We start from the raw sequence: 22,200 nt of genomic DNA on the forward strand, positions 1-22,200 counted from the left end.
ACATTCTAATTAAAATGTTCTGCTTAATTCCAATGTAATTAACAGGTGAAACTGGTAATTAATAATTTTTTTTGGGTGCAACAGAATATCAGTCTTGATTTAAAAAATATGATTTGGACTATTATTTAATATTATATTTAATATAATATTTACTATAGTTTAATATTTCCTACTTTACTTGTACTTCTGTTTCTTCTGTGAATGATTGTTACGGCCTCCAAACAATTAAATAAAACACTTAGTGGCTCAAATTGGAGACCTTAACATAAAAGAAGGACACCAGAAAATTGAACGTTTTAACCGGTTTTATTCTCCCACAGGGAAATGAATATTCTTAAAGAAAACCACAATTAAAGATAAAATAAATAATATAAATACCTTACCAAATAAAGTATCAGCAAACCAAAAGGGACCTGGAGATGCCAGCCAAACTCAGCAAAATGGAGGGGGGCCCAGGCCACCCCCTATAGGGACGTCGAAGCTGGTTCCCCCTCCCTCCCTGACAAAACCAAATAATGAACTAAAGCTAAGCGAAAAGTAGAACTACCGGCCATCTCCAGGCCAAAATAAAATAACTAAATCAAGGATTACTGAAAGGTAAAGGTATTTAACAAATGATACTGTGGGAGTAAGGTGTTGCTGGGTCTCAGTCTCTTGAGCAACTGCACTGCTGGCTTTTATAGCAGGCTGGTAATTGGGTGTAACGATGCTGGATCTGCTGCAGGTGTGTCAGCCTGAGTGAGCCAGCCTGATAAGAAAAGAGAGACATGCAGGTTTAAGCACAGCACAGGGATTGAATAAATGTCTTAATGAGTGAGTGATGTCATGGCCACACGCAACAATGATACAATTTTAAACTCTCTATCCTGAGATTTAGATGTCTAATGCACCAGATCAGCACCAATGATCAGGGGACAGCAGCATACATGAAAATGCTGCCGTCTGATTGGCTGTCAGTGCATTCCAGCTAACTTCGCCCGGCCTGTATCTGGCAGGCGAGAATTCTACCACTGAACCACCAATGCTTGTTGTTCTGCACATGTGACCCATCATTTTCGATTGTCCAATGAGATGCGTCGTAACATTTGAGAATTGTGTTTAAAATACCTGTCGTAGCATCACCTTCTCAATAATCTCAATAATCTTCTCAATAATCCCTTCTGGAAGGGGCAACCAGAACAAGTATGACGGGCCTTACATTACATTACATGTCATTTAGCAGACGCTTTTAGCCAAAGCCACCTACAATAAGTGCATTTAAACATTTGGGTACAAACAAGAGCTAGAAGTAAGAGCTTCAAGTAAGCCAAACTATAAAGTGCTAGTGCTAGCTATCTATCTATGTCCCGATGTCAATGGGGAGCTCGTTCCACCATTTGGGAGCTAGGACAGTGAACAGTCTCAAGTTCTGTGAATGCCTCTGCGATCCTCTCAGTGAGGGGCAGAGTGGGCGGGCTGGGGTGTAGGTTTAGATCATGTCCTGGATGTAGGCTGGACCGGATCCGTTTGTAGCATGGAATGCAAGCACTAGAGTCTTGAAGTGGATGCGAGCAGCTACAGGAAGCCAGTGAAGGGAGCGGAGGAGCGGTGTAGTGTGGGAGAATTTTGGTACCTTCTACAGAGGGACCATCGAGAGCCTGCTGACCAGTGGCATCTCCGTCTGGTCTGGGAGCTGCAAGGCCTCCGACTGGAAGTCTCTGCAGAGGGTGGTGAGAACAGCGGAGAAGATCATTGGGACCACTCCCACCCATCAAAGACATTGCACACAGGCGCTGTCTAACCAGGGCTCACCAGATCCTCACTGACCACACCCACCCCCACCATGGACTGTTCTCCCTGCTGGCGTCTGGCAGGAGGTTCCGCAGCATCCGCTGCAGAACAAACCGACTCAAGAACAGCTACTTTCCGCTGGCCATCAGACTGCTAAATTCCAAATAACAATTTAGCAGTCCCCCCCCCCCCCTTCCCGACACTATCTGTGCAATATTTAACTGTTTTTTTTTCCTTTCATATTGCTGCTACAGTTTTCATTCCTGTTCTCTTTTTGCACTATTTTTACTTACCTATATTTATATACATAAAACACTTTATTTATTTTTTTTATTAATCATAGTCAGTCAAAAAAGTTGGATACATGTATAGACATTTACAGTAAGATAAAAGACATTTCCCATCATAAACTCATAAGTGACAAAAATTCAATGCTATGTGTTGGTTTATTATCTGCTGCCAAGCAACGAAATTTCGTTGCCAGTTTTCACTGCTGTGTATTCTGTGCAATGACAATAAAAGGAAGTCTAAGTCTAAGTCTAAGTAAGTTGAAGACCAGTCGAGCTGCTGCATTCTGGATGAGTTGCAGAGGTCGTATGGCACACGCAGGGAGACCAGCCAGGAGGGAGTTGCAGTAATCCAAGCGTGAGATGACAAGAGCCTGGACCAGAACCTGTGCCGCCTTCTGGGTAAGAAGAGTCCGTATCCTTCTGATGTTGTGCAACATGTATCTGCAAGATCGAACTGTTGCAGCAATGTTGGCAGTGAGGGAGAGATGGTCATCAAGTGTCACACCCAGGTTCCTTGCAGTATGAGAAGGAGCTACCACAGCGTTGTCGAGGATGATGGACACATCTGTGGTGGGAGAACCCTTTCCTGTGAGAAAAAGAAACTCGGTCTTGTCGAGATTGAGTTTCAGGTGATGGTCCGACATCCACTGAGAGATGTCAGTCAGACAAGCGGAGATCCCAGTAGCTAGAGGAAAGGGTTCCGACACAGATCCTCTCCAGGTTACTCTGTATGTTCGGTTTTGAAGGTTGAGGATGAGAGTAGGGTAAGTGCAGAGCCTGAGACACCTAGTTCTTGAAGGGAGGAAGTAAGGATCTGGTGGTTAACTGTGTCAAACGCTGCAGAAAGGTCCAAGAGGACGAGAGAGAGGCAGCCCTGGCAGTGTGGAGTTGCTCAGTGACAGCAAGAAGTGCAGTTTCGGTCGAGTGACCTGCTTTAAAACCAGACTGAAGAGGATCGAGAAGGTTGTTCCAGTGAAGGTAGGAAGAGAGTTGATTAAAGATAGCACGCTCCAGAGTTTTGGAAAGAAAAGGAAGAAGAGAGACAGGTCTGTAGTTATTTACTTCAGACGGGTCAAGGCTATTTCAGGGGGTCCACAGACTATGACAATGAATTTGTTTCTCGACCAATAAATTGCAATCTGAGTTTCTTAATGTTAAAATGTACATACTAAGCACACAGGAGATCAGATTTGTGTGTATAATTTGCATTTTATTAACATTGTACACAATGTAAAACACAACTTGGCAACAATTTTTCAATAATGACATCATTTTTACAAAAATGATGAAAATGCTCTCTCTCTGGTACTCACTCACACACAGTTACACACTCACACACACACACACACACACTGGACACAGCTGGCTCCGGGTCTGGCTCTTCTGGCTCACCAACATCTTCGTCAGAATCAGAGGCTTCTGTGTCCTCCTTCGATGGAACTGCATTGTATAAAAATATTAATATTAGAAATGCAACCGTTACTGTCAGTAACCAACATTTCAAATATCTAAAACTTAACTTAAAATTACTGAACTGAGCATTTGATTGTGACTACGACTGCTTCTGTAGATGCTCTGACCTGGTGATGATGGGCTGTGTTGTGCCTCACATTCTCACTCCTGACTAGTCACAGGATGGAAGCTGCAAGGACTACTGATCTCAGAGCTGAGTTCTGTCTGTCTGTCTGTCTGCCTCCCTCATCTTTGCCTGACTTGCTTCTCTTTAAGAAGAAGTCATGTATCTTGTCCCCCTGTCTTTTCATTCTCAACTGACCCTATGAAAAAATAATCCAGTCTTGTTACTCCTAGCATCACTTATAATTGCACAATGTTATTAAATCCCCACTTCAAGCCTAACAAATGTCAGGAGACATAGACCACTGTAGATGTAAGTTTAATATTCAGACTTTCAGCTAGTTGACAGGCTGGCTACCATCTCCACGTTACGTTTTTAATATATTTTAGTTTCAGATTTATGTAATGTATACAAACATACCAGTAACGTATACCAACAGTATAGAGACATAACACAGGGCAAGACGTGAAGGATAAACAGAACATGAAACAGCTAGCTGGCTGATTGTCTGCTAGTTTCAGTCCTCTAAAATCATCGGATAAACATGTAAATGCATCCTAAGCAGCAACCCGAAATTAATGATGACACTGGTCATCTGTAGACGCCATGAGATGTAACTTAATGTTAACATTGTTAACTTTATACCCGTGGCTCCTAATGAGTCACTGTCAGTGACTTATTACGACACCCCCGTAAAACTTACTTTAGAATGAGGATTTCACTGTCCATGAAGTCTATTTATCCTACCTCTCTTCTTCTTCTTTTTCGTCGTGTCATGTGTTGATCCGCTGTCCTGTTCTCCTGGCTCAACGCACTCCAGCAACGATAAACGGTTCTCTTCTAATAAATGTGGATTACAACTCTTTGCGCCAACTAGTGTACAGGAGGGGCTTAGCAGTCAATAGGCGTCACTGATTTAAAAATGCAACTGGCTCCTTGCGACAAGACGTGCGGTAGCGTGATATGTCAATCATCTGGGGGCGCACCTGGGGGGTCCAATCAGATTTCAGGGGGGTCCAGTGCTACCCCGGCCCCCCCTCTAGCTCGGCCTCTGACTGGCAGTTCCACAGGCCCCCTGCAACAAGGTGGTGGATGTGTGTGGAGCGGGTGGGATAGATAAGTGAGGACAGATTACGGTGATGCTGTGAGTGAATGTGAGGTTTGTAATATCTGCGAGAAGAAAGAAGAAAAAGTGCACATATGTGAAAGGTAGAAAAACAATTGCAGGCAGGCACTTAGCCTCATTAGCCTCCTTGTTAGCCTCCTTGTTAGACTCCGGTTGAGAGTCCTTTGTCTTTGTCTTCCTGAGTCTGCCTGAAGCTGCCGCTTCAAAGGGAATGCTGCTTTTTAAAAGACACCTGATTAGGGGCTGATTGGTTACAGCTGTGTTGGCCACTCCCCTGTAGCCAATGAAGATTCAATGAAGTTTTAAAAAAAATACTTAGCTTAATTCCAGTAGTCCTATGAGATACCCAGAACGTCCAAATGCACAATGAGAAATGCTGGTTTGGGTCTGGTTTAAATCTTACTCAGCTGTGTTGGCCACGCCCCAGACAAGTCAAAAGTCAAGCAACCCAGCTAGATACAATAGCAATTAATGAAAAAGCAACCAAATAAGAAAGACCTACAGAAGTGATACTTAGCTTAATTCCAGTAGTCCTATGAGATACCCAGAAAGTCCAAATGCACACTCGACTGTCTTTCTGAAGGTTTATTTCACACACACACACAGTTAGCGGAAGCTAGACAGCAGTTAAACAGCAGTTAGACTAGTCAGTTAGTCAGTAAAACCGACAAGTCGCACAGGTTCTGATGATAGTAGATTTACAAAGGCACATACGAATGTTAATATACAACAAAGGGGCTTTGATAATGCACTTTAAAGGCAACAGTGCTTTGATACCAGTTATAAAGCAAAATAGAATGAATTTTTATTCCACCTGCATTCATTTACATCCAACTACAACTCAGCCACGAAACATATGCTCATTTTAATCAAAATGTCACAGCACTAAGGAGCTACTAGAGTGTTGTAAGTAATTTTTTTTGCTTGACTCAACATTCAAGATTGTTATTTAATGAGAGTCTGCTATACTAATGAATCTTTGTGCGTACTGCCAGCTGCTGCTGCTCCATTCTCATCATCGTCGTCGTTGTCAGCTGAACTGGGTCGAGCCACGGCAACGAAAACAGGTATCGTGAAAGTCCACACCTGTTGGATTGAGCCACCATGAATTGCTCTCCAAAATCGAACGGAACCATGAATTTAACCATTCTCTTTGTGTGTTTTCAGTGTTGCGGCCATGTTCTGGCCTTGTTATATAATATTGTGTTTGCATGATGGTGTTCCTACTAACCAATAGGGTTCGTGAATTGATTTCCTCAATGTTGAGGGTAAGTACCCATTTTTTTCTTCTTCATGCATGTTAGACAACATCAGAATTCATATTGCTTCCCCTGCTCAGACTAATACAGGCTAAATATTGTTATAACTGAGTATCAATCCATACACAAGTGTGTTTATGTGTGTATGAATAAACTCTAAAACATAACTTACACAAACTAGGGGTAGTATAAGCATGAGGGCAAAAGAACAACAACAACAACAACAGCAAATCAACAAATCAATCATCAACAATAACGAATCGATCTCTATATATTAACAACTAACCTAACTCCATAATATTAAAAACAAACCAGTGAGGGACTTTAGAAAAACAAAAGCACACCATCACACTCAAATGAAAATTATGACTCAGGGTCACAACAGTACCCCTTGAATTTGTAAGACTTAGCAGGTGAAGTAATGAGTATATATACAAGTATACGTATGAGTGATATTTGCGTGATTTCTGCCTTTAGCCAAACAAATTGTGTCACTTTTGTAACTGACATTTAAATGACTCCTTAAGTGCCGTCCTTCACTGTCAAGACCACCTGCTGACACTAAAGGGAAAGAAGACAAGACGCTAGTGGATGGTAATTGCTCTTGAATTTGTGCCTCCATCTTCAATGCTGTAATCCGTCAATCTATTACAAGTTGTACTTAAATGTTACAATTTGTCCTTTTATTACACAGTCTAAAATAAAAAGAATAAAAAGCACAAATGTTATGACATCTCACTAATCTTTTTCATTTTCCACCCTTGTTCTAACAGCTGGTCCTTCTGTTGTTGTGCCCCGACTGACACTCAGACCAACCGCTCATACTACACCTGAGCCGCCACCCAGTAAGATGTTACTAGTACTACTCTTAACTACTCTGGAGATGTTACTCTGCCACCACATTGTGTCCAATAAAAATGATTGCATCTCACTTACTACTTTTTTTTTTGTCTTTGGTTCTCCTTGCCACAGCCGAGCCCCCTGCCTTGGCTTCCCCACTGGCACAGACAGCAGATGAGGACATAAACAGTTGGAGCTGCTCGCATCATCAGAAGATTTGGATGAGGACAGAACTCCAGTCTCTGGGACTGTGGCCTGGGTTCCAACATATGCTCAAGCCAGGGCCCGCGCTTTCACTATGGCGTTTCCCCCCACAGCCTGAACTCATGGACACGGCGTCAACTCTCCAGTCCCGCAACCTCTTCCAGCTCCATCCGTTTTTTATCTGGAAACCTGAGAGTGGCATAATGGTGAGGCTGAGGAATAATTATGTACTCCCTTGCCTTCACGGTTGTCCAAAGCCAGACGTTGTCTCAGCCGGTGTGGGAAGGCCTCGAGTGATTGTCGGCACCAACAGACAATACTACATCTTTGCTTCGCGACTTTGCTGCAAGATTTGTAAGCGGATGTGGTTTGCCGACAGTCCTCGGTGGCTGGACAAACTGCCAAAGCGCTTCACAAACATTGTGCCAGCATTCCTGACTTACAAGAAGGCCTTTTGTAAGTCTGTGCTTCATGAGCTGAGGCGCACTGGCAGGTCGCCTTCTGACATGGCAAAGCAGGTGAAAAAACTGCTGCATCTCAAGTATGAACGAGCTCGACTGGCATACCTCTGCAGCATTCAGAACACCTGGGACGCCGAGGCTGGGGTTTGTGGGAAGGAAGACGCGTCACTGTCTTTTGGAGCCTATGATGACGCGGATGGATGGTGTGGAGTCTCTGTCTCTGCCTCCTACTTATCAGACTGCCTCACTGATGAGTGCAAGCTCCTGCAGCGCACTTCTGGACTAGTCTTACGCTCTGACCACACCAGGAAGGATGACTCACTGGTTCCTGTGTCTCCCCCCCCTGGCCCGACACCATCCGCAAACCTGACCCCGTCAACTCCTGCAACTGTGGCCCAGCTCCCCCAGCTTCAACCTGCTGAGAGCCATAATGTACAGCCGATGTCCCAAGGAAGCACGGGACATCCAGCTATAAAGGGTAAGTCAGTACCAATTTCGAGCAACATTTCAAATGCCACTGTAAATTACTTTATGTACTTACCGACATCAGCTGAATAAACATGGGTAAAATAATAATGTTCTTAAAATGCTTTTCTTTGTTCCAGAAACCTCACCTCTGCCACTGGAGACACAGAAGCCGTGGCAAACTGGGGGAAGTGAGACTGTCCATGTCCCCGTTGTGGTGCTGCCACCAGCCACTGTCAATCCAGTCGATCCGGACCATGTGCCACCTGAAAAGCCATTGGCAGAGAAGACTGTCCATGTCCCCGTTGTGGTGCTGCCACCAGCCACTGTCAATCCAGTCGATCCGGACCATGTGCCACCTGAAAAGCCATTGGCAGAGGACAAAGTACAGAAAATGTTACAGGACATATTGCAGCAGCAGCAGCAGTTTCAGCAACAGCTACAACAGGTACAGCTGCCGCGGCATGAGCAGCAAGAAAAGCCCCGGCAGACCAAAACATGTCATTCGTGTGGGCAGCCGATGTCACGCCACCAAAATGATGGATCATCGATCCATCATTTTTACCAACAAGGCCCTACACGCTACCACTACTGCTCCACAAAGGTCTTCCAGAGGTACTCTGCAGAGGGCCTGACAGACTCCAGGATGCCCTTTGAAGCGTTTGCTCAGACCGCATTCTTTCGGCGTGAGCTGCAGCTGACGAAGGGCAGAGTGGAGGAAAAGGCTGCCAAGAGGAGGAAACTGATGGAACCTGTGGCTCCTCAAACGCAGGGTAGAATGTGCCGCTTCTGCCATACGGCGCTGAAGCAGAGCCCCCACAGCAAACATATCCACACGGGGTTTCCTGGAGTGGCGGGTAAGTACATTTACTGCCCTCCGAAAGTCCTTAACCTCTACAGACCACAAGGTATGCTGAAAGAAATGACATGGAGGGAATTCCAGGCCTCACCCTTTTATGCCATGGAAAAGGAGAGGTGGACAGTGGAGAGAAAAAAATAGAACATGTTGGATGTAATCCTCTCACCATAACCCTAACCACAAACACAAGGAACAGATTTACAGACTTACATGTTCTGTACAGGTGGACTCTGTCATTGGTTGTGGGGAAGGAGTGTCTCAATTGTGTTGTGTGCTTGTGTTGTGTGCACAATGTTATGTTTCATTTTTGAAGGATAAAAAAAAAGGTTAAACTTGGACTTGAGTCTTATTTGTCCACAAAGAAATTCTAATCCAAATGTTCTGCTTATTTCTAATGTGAATAACAGGTCAAACTGGTAATTAATAATTTTTTTGGATGCAGCAGAATATCAGTCTTGATTTAAAAAGTATGATTTTTTGCTGTTTAATATTACATACTATACTTTAACAGTAACAAAAATATAGTTTTTTGATTGATTTGATGCATGAGTGGAGGTTGGAGTCGATATGTGGCGATATGTGCTGACATCTCAGAGATATCAGCACGATATCTGATTAGTATGAGGTATCATCTGATAATTATGGGATATTATGCGGAAACTGGCTTCCATAAATAACATAAGTTCAAAAAGTTCGACAACGAAAGATTCTCACTCACTGAAACATGCAGGCGTCCTGACTTTAACTATGGAAATGGGGAAACAGCGCCCCCCCAATCCCGTTAGTGTCTAACAATATATTCCATCCACAGTGTTAAGAAACTACCATAAAGAATGACTAGAAAATCTAGAATCTTAACAATACGTGTGAAAAATGGTGATTTCTCTTGCAGCTCTATCCATCCAAAAATGTGTTGTGATCAAAAAGGGTAGTGCATCGCTATAACACGCACCTCCTCGTTAGTATAGTGGTGAGTATCCCCGCCTGTCACGCGGGAGACCGGGGTTCAATTCCCCGACGGGGAGATATATTTAGCATTTTTCCATGTGGACTAACAAGGGTCACTTTACACTTGGATTAGTATTATTATTGAAAGCTACCTTCTTCTTGTCAATAGGTTTGGACAGGACGTTGTTGTAGCCGAAGCCAGGGCTCTTATTTTGAAGGCCAGAGTAAAAGATAAAAGTGAGGACTGAACGGAAATTAAATCTAACTTATATGTAAATAAATAAACGAATACTGTGAATAGTAGCACACAATAGTTGGTTTTATCCAACAAAAGTAAGTAAATAAGTAAAGAGACGTTTTAATGACGGACTTCAGTTTACTGTTAAGCCAAGCGGGAAACAGCGCCCCCAAAAACCTACTTGTGGTCAAAAATATATTACATCCGTAGTGGTTTAGCACTACCATAGAGAATGAATGGGAAACGTTTTAGGGCCGTTTAGCCAAATAACACTGGGGCCTAAGAACATTTTTAAGAATAGTTTGAGTAAATTTCACAATAGGACTGCTTGGTTTGGGCCGTTTAAGTAGAATTAATATAAAGGAGAGAATATGGGCTCACTTCACATTAAGAAGCGGCTGATTTGACCACGGAAAACCAAGTGACTGGCTTAACCGCAATCAGTAGCTTATTCAAGACAGCTACTCCACCTGCTGGTTTTCTTATCCTTTTATTTATTAATACACCTTTGTTTATTTATTTATTTTTTTACATTCGGTAAAGTTCTTGGTATTCCTATCAATTGGCGATCCGTCTAATCGTAGAAGGTGATGCTACGACAGGTTATGTTCGTTATAATTTAACTCAAATATAACGGGGAATCTCATTGGGCAAATTGATTGGTCACGTGGCTGGAATAACAAGCATTGGTGGTTCAGTGGTAGAATTCTCGCCTGCCACGCGGGAGGCCCGGGTTCGATTCCCGGCCAATGCAGCAATTTTTATTTTTTTTAGTATCTGGCATTTGATTTTCACCATTGCAGTTATTTTTTATTTTCATTTACATAACACACATGTCAGAGCTAGAAGACGAGCAGACGCAGGGCCCGGGAATGGGGCCCATAGTTATTTAGCTAAACGGCCCTAAAACGTTTCCTATTCATTCTCTATGGTAGTGCTAAACCACTACGGATGTAATATATTTTTGACCACAAGTAGGTTTTTGGCGGCGCTGTTTCCCGCTTGGCTGAACAGTAAGGAGACGGTCCTTTCTGAGAGAAAAGAAGAGGTGGCACAGCCGCAGCAGAGAAACAGAAGACAGCGTCTTTTTTCTCGTTCCTCGACATGTTTTACGAACGTTTTGTACTTTTCAAAGTAAGTGGAAGCTTTTTTGTTCAAATAGTGAATGAATGCTCTTTATTCACGTGTATGAAGATTGTTTTATATCAACTGGTACCAGGTTTGTTCTGTGATATTGTTGACAGTATCCAGAAACATGAACGTTTCTGATTATTTATTATTTAAATATTATTAATAGGTTTTACAGTGATATTTTGATTTCAATATATCTTCTTCTTCTTCTTAGGCCTTTAAGTTCCTAGAGGAACATAGGCCATCGACGAAGCTCTTCCATCCTCTCCGGTCTTGGGCCCTTTCCTCTCCGGTCTTGGGCCCTTTGCTCCAGATGTTGCCACAACAGCCCTTCGTCCTTCATCCCTAAATCCTTGATGACTTTCTTCTGCCTCTTTTATCGCCCTCCTCTCACTCACTTTTCTGTCTGTGTCTTTGGATATCCAGGGCTTGTTGTTGGTCTCCCTTCTCCCGATCACTTCTTCGTCTTTTCAAATGTTTTTCAGACCTGTCCATATCCCCTCCACTGTGCCTGGGTTTTCTATATCTAGGGCTTGGTACCAGTTGTGCCACACAGAGTTCTGATGTACCTATATCCGGAAAAAGCTGTGTGTTGAAGCTTCAGCTGGATCTTTGCTGTGAGGAGGTGGTGGTCAGAAACGATGCATCGATTATTAATCGACAACTAAATTAATCAACAACTATTTTGATAATCGATTAATCGGTTTGAAGCTTTTTTCATGGTTAAAACAAGATTTCTGATTGTTTAAGCTTCTTAAATGTGAATATTTTCTCCGTTTCTTTGCTCTGGATAACAAAGAAATTATTAAAAGTCAATCATTTTGGTTTGTGGACAAAACAAGACATTTGAGAACATCATCATTTCCAGGTTTGACGAACACCAATGAACATTTTTTAATCGAACAATTAATCGATGATAAAAATTATCGTTAGTTGCAGCTCTAGTCAGAACCTGCGTCTGCTCTTCTTCTAGCTCTGACATCCAGCAACGTGTGCCTAAACTTCTGGCTAATGCAGATGTGGTCTGTCTTGTTTTCCGTGGTGTGGTCAGGAGACACCCAGGTGGCTTTATGGATGTTCTTGTGTTGGAATACTGACCCACCTATGACCAGGTTGTTGTCTGCACACGCTGCTGTGAACCGCTCACCATTGTCGTTCATGGTCCCTACTCCTTCTTTTCCAATGACTGACCCAAAGCCGTTGTTGTTTGCCCCTATCTTGGCGTTCATGTCTCCCATCAAGATCATGATGTCCTTTCCTTTCCTGGCCTGGATTATGGTTGGTAGTTGGTCGTAGAATTGGTCCTTGGCTTCATCATCAGTGTCGTTTGTACCACTTGGATGTTTGTTTTCTTATGCGTGGTTTGGAATTTGGCTGTGATGATCCGAGAGTTGAAGCATGAACGCTACACCCTCTGTGTGTGGAGCAGAGTCATCTGGATGTCCTGAGTAGAGTATGGTCTCTCCACTCGCCAGCCTGGCCTGCCCTGACTGAAGCCACCTGGTTTCTCCTAGACAAAGGAGTGAGATCCCATACCTCCTCATCATGACATTTAAGACCGACATTAATGAAACTGGAGAAACACTGACACACTTTTTCCAATTTTTAAAGCGATAAGACTTTAGGTAGATAAACTCAACCTATAGTTTAAACCTATAAATCTATATGTCTGCTGTGCAGCTCTTTCTACAAGCCTTACATCCAAACTATATTATCAAATAAAAGTTGTGTGTTATGTAGATGAAAATAAAAAATAACTGCAATGGTGAAAATCAAATGCCAGATACTAAAAAAAATAAAGATTGTTGCATTGGCCAGGAATCGAACCCAGGCCTCCCCGCGTGGCAGGCGGGGATACTCACCACTATACTAACGAGGAGGTGCTCATGTGTATGATGCCTTTTTGACCACAACACGTTTTTGGATGGATAGTGCTGCGAGATAAATCACAATTTTTCATCACATGTATAGTTACGATTGACTCTCTTCACTTTTTCTAGTCATTCTTTATGGTAGTCTTTATGGTAGAACCATAATATGTCCCCTTTAAAGGGGACATATTATGCAAAATCAACTTTTTAACCATTTCAATACTGATATTTGGGACTCTGGAGGCCCTACCAGTCGCCAAAGTGTGGAAAAAGAATACTCCGTGCTTTTTTCGTGGTCCCACTTAGTTTAAGTATCGGCGATAAAACACTCGATGTTTAATTCCCTGCGCTTTTGACGGTTGGCGAATGTTACCTCCCACCAACCACTTTACTTCGAGAGCTCCACCTTAGCTCCACCTCAGGTCCACGTTGTCCCTATAAAATGCAAGACTACAGGCGAGGGAGGAAAAGCAGTATCATGTCAACGCGGAGGGACAAGTGTGCTGTACGTGGCTGCACAGCGGATCACACTGTTTTACACAAACTTCCAGCCTCAGGGGACGTGCGTGCCCAGTGGGTACATTTTATGTATGAAGCTGATGTGCCGGATAAAGTCAGCAAACGTGTGTTTGTGTGTTCGCACCACTTCGCGTCGGACTGCTTTGTAAACCTTGGTCAGTACAATTCCGGACTGAGCAGAAGATTGAAGCTGAAAGGGGGATCAGTACCAACTCTCCGTCGAGACACCGCTGTGGAGCAAACTGTAAGTATTGTTTGGGAAACGTATGCTTTGTTTGCCATTGTTCGTGTAACGCTAGCACATGCTAACTGCTATTAACTAACGTAGCACCAGAGACGTGACCACGTGTTTGCTCTTGCCTGCTGCTATTTTATTAGAGACTGATTGAAAGTTTATGCCGTGCCAGTGCAGGACGTTGACTTGGTGACTGTGGTGTGTTGTTGTGGCCGGCGAAATACGCTCTACGTTCGTATACTTTTCAAGTTTCATGTTTCTTTGCTGCGCTGCTTGCACGAGCAGACTCGTAGCCTCCGAGCTAACAAACAGTAGGGACAAACCACGTTACTTTTGAGGTAGCTGGTCGGCACTAAGGATACAAACGCATACATTGTGAGACTATTTTCTTTTAATGTATTGACTTACTTTCTTATTATAATTTCATATTAAGTAGGTAGATTTCTGAATCGTTTGTTGCCAAATTAGGGGAAGGCATGCATTACATATCGCTGCTCTTTGCGTTCAGGCTAGCACATCCGGTGCACATCCGGTGGAAAAGGGTCATCATGTGGCGTGCCAGACGGACCCCCCAACAGCAACATCAACACGCTCAACTGGAACACAGCTTTCAATGAAGACTCTACAACCTCATTTCAGAAGTGCAGGTTAGTTGACCAGAAGTTGCTGTATTACGTCATTAGATATCTTCTGCATTTGTGTACCCTTACTGATTAGCAATGGTATTGCTTACCTTTTTAGAAGTTTGCATAGACATTAACATTATCTGTCTTTTTCTAAGACACGCAGACACATATTCCCTCAACTGATGTTGGTGTTGGCACAGCAGCTGCTCTGCCGTGTTTGACACCAACACCAATAAAGACACCACGTAAGAGACGACGCACAGAATTGGAAGAGGTGGAAGAGGAAGAGGAGCCTGCAGAAGGCAGTTATGTTGACATCCAGGTGCCACATGATTCCACATATGACCCTGTGGACACCCTGAATGAGTCCGCTGATGTGACGTGAGTTCCTTGATCTTTCAACGTAAACATGTGATTAATCATTTGTGTGAATTTCCTCTACTTGGCCTTCGTCTAATTTTTGGTGAATCATTTGTGTTTATTGCAGAAAGGAGTCTTCTGTTCCTGTTCATAAGACTCCCACTTACATTGTGTATGAGGACTGCCTAATGGAGCTGTTTCAGGTGTGCCCTGTGTGTAAGCGGAACTGTGACGTGCGGTCAAGAAGGCTAGGCACGTTCCTCTCTGTGGAACAGCAGTGTCTGCATTGTGAGTTCTCCAGAAAGTGGAATAGCCAGCCACTTGTTGGTAGCACTCCTGCTGGGAACCTGCAGCTATCCACCGCAGTGTATACCACTGGTGCCTCTTTCTTCAAGATTGAGAAGGTATTACATTTGGACATATTTAGCAATAAATGTAACGGAATACAGCATATGTTGTCGTCAATTTAAAGTGTGGGCGCCTGTCCTGTCTGTTTCTCTCTACCACAGGTCTTCCGGGCAATGCAGTTGAAGATGTTCAAATATGACTCATTTAGAAGGCATGCTCGGATGTACATAGAGCCAGCGATTGTGCACAAGTGGAAGACGACACAGACTGCTATTTTGCAGCAGCTCAGTGAGCAGCAGAATGTCGTCCTTGGTGGTGACTTGAGAGCAGACTCTCCCGGTATGTAGTACTCTAACGTGGCATAACAATCTCATTTATATATCTATTCACAAGTGTCCTTGCAAACACAATGTCAAATTGAATGAAATGTCTATATTTACTTTGCTTTTCTAGGACATAGTGCCAAGTATGGTAGCTATACCATGATGGACCTGAGGACCAACACTGTTATTGATTTACAGCTGGTTCAATTAAGTGACAGCCGGTAATTCATCTCTGTTACAGTGTACCTGTAATCAGCTGAAATAATCTAACTTGATTTTGTTTTCTTACATGTAAAAGAGTAATGAGGTCGGGGGAAGCTACCACATGGAGAAAGAGGGCCTGAAGAGGAGCCTGGCTCTGTTGGAGGAACGTGGTGTTACTATGGAGAGTATTGTGACAGACCGTCACCCCCAAATCCAGAAGTTCCTGAGGGAGTCCAATATCACACATTACTACGATGTGTGGCACATGGAAAAAGGTATGATTCCGTGGCGTTACTTTCCAACTGAGAGGCATAAAAACAGCATTTATGATCACTGTAAATCATTTGCTTGTCCACACTTGCATGATCACTTATGTGCTCCTGCCTATTTGTAATGCAATTCTGATTGAATGCGATTTAATTTCTGATAGGTTTATTATGTAATTTAACTACGGTACGTGCACATCAAAGACTAACACTGTTTGTGTTATTAGGACTGTCCAAGAAACTGTTGAAGATCTCACAGAACAAGGGCTGTGAGAAACTGACAAAATGGCTTCGCAGTATAAAAAACCATATGTACTGGACGGCTGCATCTTCCACATCGGGGCCAGAGAGAACTGCAAAGTGGACGTCCATTTTGAACCATGTCCTGGACGTCCACACCCACGACGACCCCGCTTTTCCCCAGTGTCTGCATCCAATCCGCACTTCTACAGACAGGAGCAAGTGGTTGACAGCAGGTGTGTAAACATTGTCATGTGTAGGCATCGTTCCTCTACTTAACCCGATTATTATTATTATTAACAATGCCTTGTTTTTCACAGGAACTCCAGCCTTCTGCAGACTGGAGAAGGCACTGACCAACAAGAGGGTCATGAAGGATGTGGTGAAGCTGAGCCCTCATTACCAAACATCATCACTGGAGGCTTTTCATAGCCTCATTCTACGCTTCGCGCCAAAGAATGTTGTCTTTCCTTTTCTTGGAATGCTGTGCAGGTAAAGAGGGTCTTTTCTGTTATTACAGTTACGTAAGGACATACAGGCACACCGAAATAAGCCGGATATGCAGCTAAATGAGTGTAAATCATAATAGAAAATAAACTTGTTGACCTGTTAAATACAAAAAGCTGACAAAGGGTAACAGAGTCCTGCATTCTTCAACTTGTTACATGTTATATGTATATGTACAGTCAGTTCATAATCTCATTTAGCATTTAATTCTTTTGTCTCCCAAGACTATACCTGGCAGTCATGCACTTCAATGAAAACGCAGCCCGTCCACAGGCAACAAACTGTGATGGAGAGCCACTGTTCAGGCTCCAATTTCCAAAGTGGAAAAAAGGGGAATGCACAGCAAAGCCAGTGAGAGAGCAGGCAACGTTCAGTAAGTTTTGTTTTCTTTATTGAAAGTCACACGAAAAAATTCAATAGCCTTTACAAAATCTTAGATAAATAAAATATTATATAAATAACACTATAACAAAAGTCTTACTTGCAGTAAATGCACACAACCAATTACACACAATATTGCACTTTCTGTTATTGCAGAGTATGTGGACGAAACCATGGACCTGGTGTTTGAGAAGGTTTTTCCGGAGCCTGGTCCATACACAGAGGCGGTTCTGCAAATGTCCATCCCTGAAGACCTCTCTGCACAGTTCGAAAAGCCGGACCAGAAGGAGGTGATTGAGCGCTATGTGACGAGGTTCAGTCGAGGGCCGGTCTGAACCCCACATAGATGCCTTCAGCGTCAGGGTACTCGATCCGTATCCGTCGGACGACACAGCTGGGCAGTGGCACACGAAGTCTCCGTCCCAGAAAACCCCAACCCCAACACCAGCTCACAAAGCTCGCGCGTGTGTGTGTGAATATTTAATACATTTTGCTGTGTACAAATGTGACTTTGTGCAGAAATGTATATATTCTAGTCTTTCATATGTAACATTTTTACAATAGCAAGACTGCCTTTCGACTGTAAGTTCGATGTCGGCGGACATAACAATGACGTAACGTTATTACGGCTTAGCTGAGAATAAAAACGCTGCTATTGAATTCCCACTGCCGTGGAGAACTCGGGATTAGCATGCAAGTTACTGAAACAAGTCTAGAGTATTATAAACAGTGAGATACACAAACTGCGGCCAACGGTCGCCGTATTTAGTCAGCGACTGTATATAACCGACGTACAAACACATTTAAAAAAAAAAAAAAAGTCAAATAGAGCTCATAACTGACCATTCTGACACGTCTTGTTGTAGTCTGCATACTACAACTTCTGCCGTAACCTAGGGTGACCATACGTCCGTATTTCCCGGGACATGTCCGTATTTCACGTCCTGTCCCGGGTGTCCCGGGTTATTTTTAGAAAGTGAGGAAATGTCCTGGTTTTTAAAATTACCTTCTTTGGACCATTACATTTACATGCACTAGGGCACTGCCCACGGCGCTGCGTGCGACGTAGCCTAATCCCCGCCCCTATGCTGTCAGCCCTATTAATCAGAACGTAGACAACGTGACTGTCAGTCATACGCAAGCAACATGCCGAAGCGCAAGTGCTCGTTTACCGACGAATTGCTAAAGAGTTTCCCGGCTTTCAGATCGGGTCGAGACAAATGGGAAGCCTTGTGCACAGTGTGCAAAGCAGGCACATATGTCTCGGTGTCCAATGGAGGTGCAAGAGATCTGAAAATCCACCTGGACACAGAGAAGCACAAAGCTGTCCGAGGCGAGGGTAGTGCTAGCTCGATCACACAGTACTTTCTCAGACCAGGGAACGAGGATGCAGTGAATGCAGCGGAGGCTGCATGGTCATTTCACACAGTGAAACACCACAACAGTTACAGATCCATGGACTGCACTAGTGCATTGCTCAAAAAGAGCTGTTCATTCATTACAGGAATTGTTGACTCAAGCATTTTGAATAAATACATTTTTAATAAAATTATCATTTGTTATTGGAGTTATTGTTATTGACAATAACAATAACCCCCCCGACAAGGTGTCCTGGTTTTCCCAAATGAAAATATGGTCACCCTACGTAACCTCCTCCTCTTCAGGGTCGGACTCTGGTTCAAACATATAAGGTTGAACCACAAAGTTTCCTCCACCAGCCATGTTTCTCCCACGGTCCACGTTCAAGTGTTGTCATGGTAGCGTGAGCGTGCCGGCTTCGACACACCCCCTGGAAGAAGTGGGTGTGTTTGCCTGTGTCTCATTTGCATGTAAAGGGGCAATGCACAAAACGGAGCGTTCTGAAAGGGGCGGGTTTAGCAGGGTTATTGAACTGCTATGGTGCTTCATCCTTATGGTATTTTGACCAAAGCATGTCACTGACATGTTCATTAGGACACCAGGGAACTATTTTAACTTGGGAAATGGGGTATAATATGTCCCCTTTAACACTGTGGATGTAATATATTGTTGGCCACTAAGAGGATTTGGGGGGCGCTGCTTCCCCGTTTCATAGTTAAAGTCAGGACGCCTGCATGTTTCAGTGAGTGAAACGTGCCCTCTTGCGCGTGCCTCAGATTTCCACCGGCTTTACTCGCCTCGGCGGCACGTGACGGTTTTAGGTTGCATCTCTGCTACAAAAAAAAACCTACTCAACTCAACACATCCATTATTACAAGTCTGTACGTCTACTTGCCTTAAATCAGCACATTTCGACACATATCGAATCCAACCTCCACTCACGCATCAAATCAATCAAAAAACAATATTTTGCCAATATTTACTGCACCATATATGCACCTTAAAATCCACTGCTAGGCATCTTATTGTTTATAGTGTATAGTACAGTTTTTGGCTCATTGTGTATTGCACTGCTTTTATTTTATTTTTTTTATTTCATTTAATTTTTTATTTCATTTCTTAATTTCTTCTTTTTTGTTTTTGGATCGTGATTGTATTGTATTTCATTTTTGATTTTTTTGTACCGCTGCTACGATGACCCAATTCCCCCTCGGTGATAAATAAAGTTATCTATCTATCTATCTGTCTATCTGTCTAGATATCTATCTATCTATCTATCTATTATAGAGACCCCCCAAAACTCACAAATCATGTTTCCAGGGGAGCTCATGTCTCATTTTGGGGGGCTGAGACCCCCCCTGGCTCCCCCGTAGTTAGCACCATGGATATGTTATTTCTGATATGTATCAAATGCAGTGATTTTTTTTTGTGAGAGACTGAGTTAAGAGACATTTACACCCCGCTCTGTAAGCCAGGGTGGAACGGCAGCCTGGACGCGGAGTGGTGAGGGTCTGCTGTGACTGCAGGCTGGGACTGCTGCAGAGGCTCCTGTGAGACTGACCGCCTGTGAGTGCTGTGGGAGGGGGAGGAGATCCCGGCAGCACCCGCAGCTTGTTGAGCACAGTAACTGCAGAGTGATACGTGCTTTCACGTGAGAGTCTCCAAAAACCACAACAGTCTCCAATAACCTCCCGGTCGAGGACATTACGTTAACTGGAGCTGATTTGCAATGTTACGTTACAGGGAGGAAGGCTTGGGATCCGGAATCGTTTGTGTTTGTCTGGGTCTCCGATTTGACCAATCATGCTGTTGACTGACGTTAGGACCTCCTACCTCATTAACATATGGACACAGAAAAAAATAAATAAATGTAGGTGAACAGAAATGTAGAAATAAATGTAAAGCATTTATTTATTCATTCATTTATTTATGTATTCCTGTATTTATTTATTCCTGTATTTATTCATAAATGTATTCCTGCATTTATTTATTCATTTATTTATTTATTTTATTTCTGTATTTATTTATTTACTTATTTATTGATTGATTGATTGATTGCTGTATTTCTTCATACATTTATTAATGCATTTATTTATTTATTCACTTATTTATTTTTTGTTTTTTTATTTCTGTATTTATTTATGCATTTATTTATTTATTTATGTATTTATTTATGTATGTATTTATGTTCACATTTATTTATTTATATATGGTCAGGTATCGTCCTCCATATGTAAGTCTGTAGTGACGTGATGTCATGAGCCTGTGCAGATATGTAAAAATAGATGTATTTATATTATTCTCAGTTAATGAACAACATTTATTTATTCATTTATCAACTTCCACACTCTGTCCCCCACATGCTCATGTTCATAATTTTTAATTCCACATGAATACATCGCACTGGTTTAGCTCAGTGGTTACTTCACTGACATTTCTCCTGAAGAAATCACCAGTTCTCTCCCTCTGTGGGATCAAACCACGGGCGCTGTCCAGTGTTTTTCTTCTTCTTCTTCTTTCTGCATTTATACATGGAACTACTTCTCTTTAATGTCGTCGCTGATTAAACTTTGTAAAGCTGGTTGTGTGCTGCATGGTGGCTGTCTTCCCTGCTAGGTCTGATTTCTTCACCCCTCTCCTTCTTTGGAAGGGATGCTAATGCACCCGGACAAATAATGCAACGCTAACAAATATTTTTAATTAGGGCATGTCAGAATGGTCAATTATGAGCTATATGTGACCTTTTTTTTAAAAATGTGCAGTCTGATGCGAAGTGGTGCGAACACACGTTTGCTGAATTTATCCGGCACATTAGCTTCATATATACAGTAAAATCCTCTGAGGCTGGAAGTTTATGTAAAACACTGTGCTCCACTGTGCAGCCACGAACAGCACACTTGTCCCTCCGCGTTAACATAATACCGCTCTTCCTCCCTCGCCTGCACTCTTGCATTTTATAGGGACAAGGTGGAGCTAAGGTGGAGCTCTCGAAGTAAACTTATTGGTGGGTGGTAACATTTGCGGTGAAATGCGCATGCTGCCGTCATAAGCGCAGGGAATTCAACATCGCGTCTTTTATCACCTATACTTACACTAAGGGGGACCACGAAAAAAGGACTGAGTATTCTTTTTCCACACTTTGGCGACTGGTAGGGCCTCCAGAGTCCCAAATACAAGTATTGAAATGGTTAAAAAGTTGATTTTGCATAATATGTCCCCTTTAATCTAATTTAACCCTTTTCAGTTTATTAATTGATATTTACATTTGTGTACATGTATTATAAAAGATTATTGGTTCCTTAAAGGCGACATAGACCGGAAGCTCCAATTAACGCTGCGTTTGTGTGTGTGTATCTGCGTCATTACCTCGTTTATGAAACCCTAACGTTTCAGAACAAACAGTTCAGCCACTGCTGAGAAAATAGTGTTTTATTGTTTTCCTGGGCTCTGCGAAGCGGATCGGCCCTTCCGTAATTTTATGTCGTCATCAGAAATCCTCACCACTCCTCTCACCACCGTAGCGCCTCCTGGTGCGGCACTAGTCCGGGCACATCCGGTTGCGTACATTCAACCGCAGAAGAAGAAGAACTACTCTCGTTGTAGCTGCTGAGATGCAGAGCATCCACCGTGCCAGAGGGGGAGCTGTGTATCTGAGAGCTGGCCTATCTTTTATGTCACTTCCAGGTACCTGGCCAATCACAGGACAGTGGGAAAGCTCTCGTTGGCTGGCCAATCATAACACAGTCCACGTTCTGGAGGTGTGGTTTTGGTCTGAAACACTTCCCCTACCAAAC

General features: G+C 43.0%; 2 protein-coding genes, 1 long non-coding RNA gene and 2 other non-coding genes across 8 annotated transcripts; 4 read left to right on the forward strand and 1 right to left on the reverse strand.

Moving 5' to 3' along the window:
- Positions 1-287: 287 nt before the first annotated feature.
- On the reverse strand, positions 288-5,464 carry LOC131462749 (uncharacterized). 4 transcript variants are annotated; one of them, XR_009240910.1, is made up of 4 exons: positions 3,641-5,180; positions 1,792-3,500; positions 1,613-1,697; positions 288-748 (listed from the first exon to the last, which is right to left on the reverse strand). It is a non-coding gene; the product is annotated as an uncharacterized LOC131462749 (long non-coding RNA). The 4 variants fall into 4 exon arrangements; XR_009240909.1 differs by having other exon boundaries at positions 288-1,697; XR_009240908.1 differs by having other exon boundaries at positions 1,613-3,500.
- LOC131462739 (uncharacterized) lies at positions 5,439-9,188 on the forward strand. Its single transcript, XM_058634231.1, has 7 exons — positions 5,439-5,668; positions 5,758-5,829; positions 5,930-6,030; positions 6,549-6,615; positions 6,795-6,866; positions 6,994-8,004; positions 8,132-9,188. Exons 3-7 carry the CDS (start codon positions 5,974-5,976, stop codon positions 8,989-8,991), a joined length of 2,067 nt encoding a protein of 688 aa, XP_058490214.1. The 5' UTR covers positions 5,439-5,668; positions 5,758-5,829; positions 5,930-5,973; the 3' UTR covers positions 8,992-9,188.
- A 615-nt stretch (positions 9,189-9,803) lies between these two features.
- On the forward strand, positions 9,804-9,875 carry trnad-guc (transfer RNA aspartic acid (anticodon GUC)). The gene has a single exon. It is a non-coding gene; the product is annotated as a tRNA-Asp (tRNA).
- An 844-nt stretch (positions 9,876-10,719) lies between these two features.
- On the forward strand, positions 10,720-10,790 carry trnag-gcc (transfer RNA glycine (anticodon GCC)). The gene has a single exon. It is a non-coding gene; the product is annotated as a tRNA-Gly (tRNA).
- A 2,675-nt stretch (positions 10,791-13,465) lies between these two features.
- Positions 13,466-17,556, forward strand: LOC131462738 (uncharacterized). Its single transcript, XM_058634230.1, has 11 exons — positions 13,466-13,801; positions 14,301-14,439; positions 14,574-14,799; positions 14,906-15,182; positions 15,288-15,465; positions 15,580-15,656; positions 15,748-15,928; positions 16,147-16,395; positions 16,480-16,651; positions 16,891-17,039; positions 17,204-17,556. The coding sequence occupies exons 1-11, from the start codon at positions 13,481-13,483 to the stop codon at positions 17,380-17,382; spliced, it is 2,148 nt and encodes a 715-aa protein (XP_058490213.1). The 5' UTR covers positions 13,466-13,480; the 3' UTR covers positions 17,383-17,556.
- Positions 17,557-22,200: the final 4,644 nt, after the last annotated feature.

This window comes from Solea solea, chromosome 7 (genome assembly GCF_958295425.1).
Source record: "Solea solea chromosome 7, fSolSol10.1, whole genome shotgun sequence".
Taxonomy (NCBI): Eukaryota; Metazoa; Chordata; class Actinopteri; order Pleuronectiformes; family Soleidae; genus Solea; species Solea solea.

Bases quoted from the DNA above. Each gene is read 5' to 3' on its own strand.
- LOC131462739 (XM_058634231.1), top strand. From the start codon at position 5,974: ATGATGGTGTTCCTACTAACCAATAGGGTTCGTGAATTGATTTCCTCA. The intron at 6,031-6,548 runs GTAAGTACCCAT...TGACTCCTTAAG, and splicing joins TGATTTCCTCAATGTTGAGG to TGCCGTCCTTCACTGTCAAG. The intron at 6,867-6,993 runs GTAAGATGTTAC...TCCTTGCCACAG, and splicing joins TACACCTGAGCCGCCACCCA to CCGAGCCCCCTGCCTTGGCT.
- LOC131462738 (XM_058634230.1), top strand. From the start codon at position 13,481: ATGCAAGACTACAGGCGAGGGAGGAAAAGCAGTATCATGTCAACGCGG. The intron at 14,440-14,573 runs GTTAGTTGACCA...TCTTTTTCTAAG, and splicing joins ACCTCATTTCAGAAGTGCAG to ACACGCAGACACATATTCCC. The intron at 17,040-17,203 runs GTAAGTTTTGTT...CTGTTATTGCAG, and splicing joins GAGAGAGCAGGCAACGTTCA to AGTATGTGGACGAAACCATG.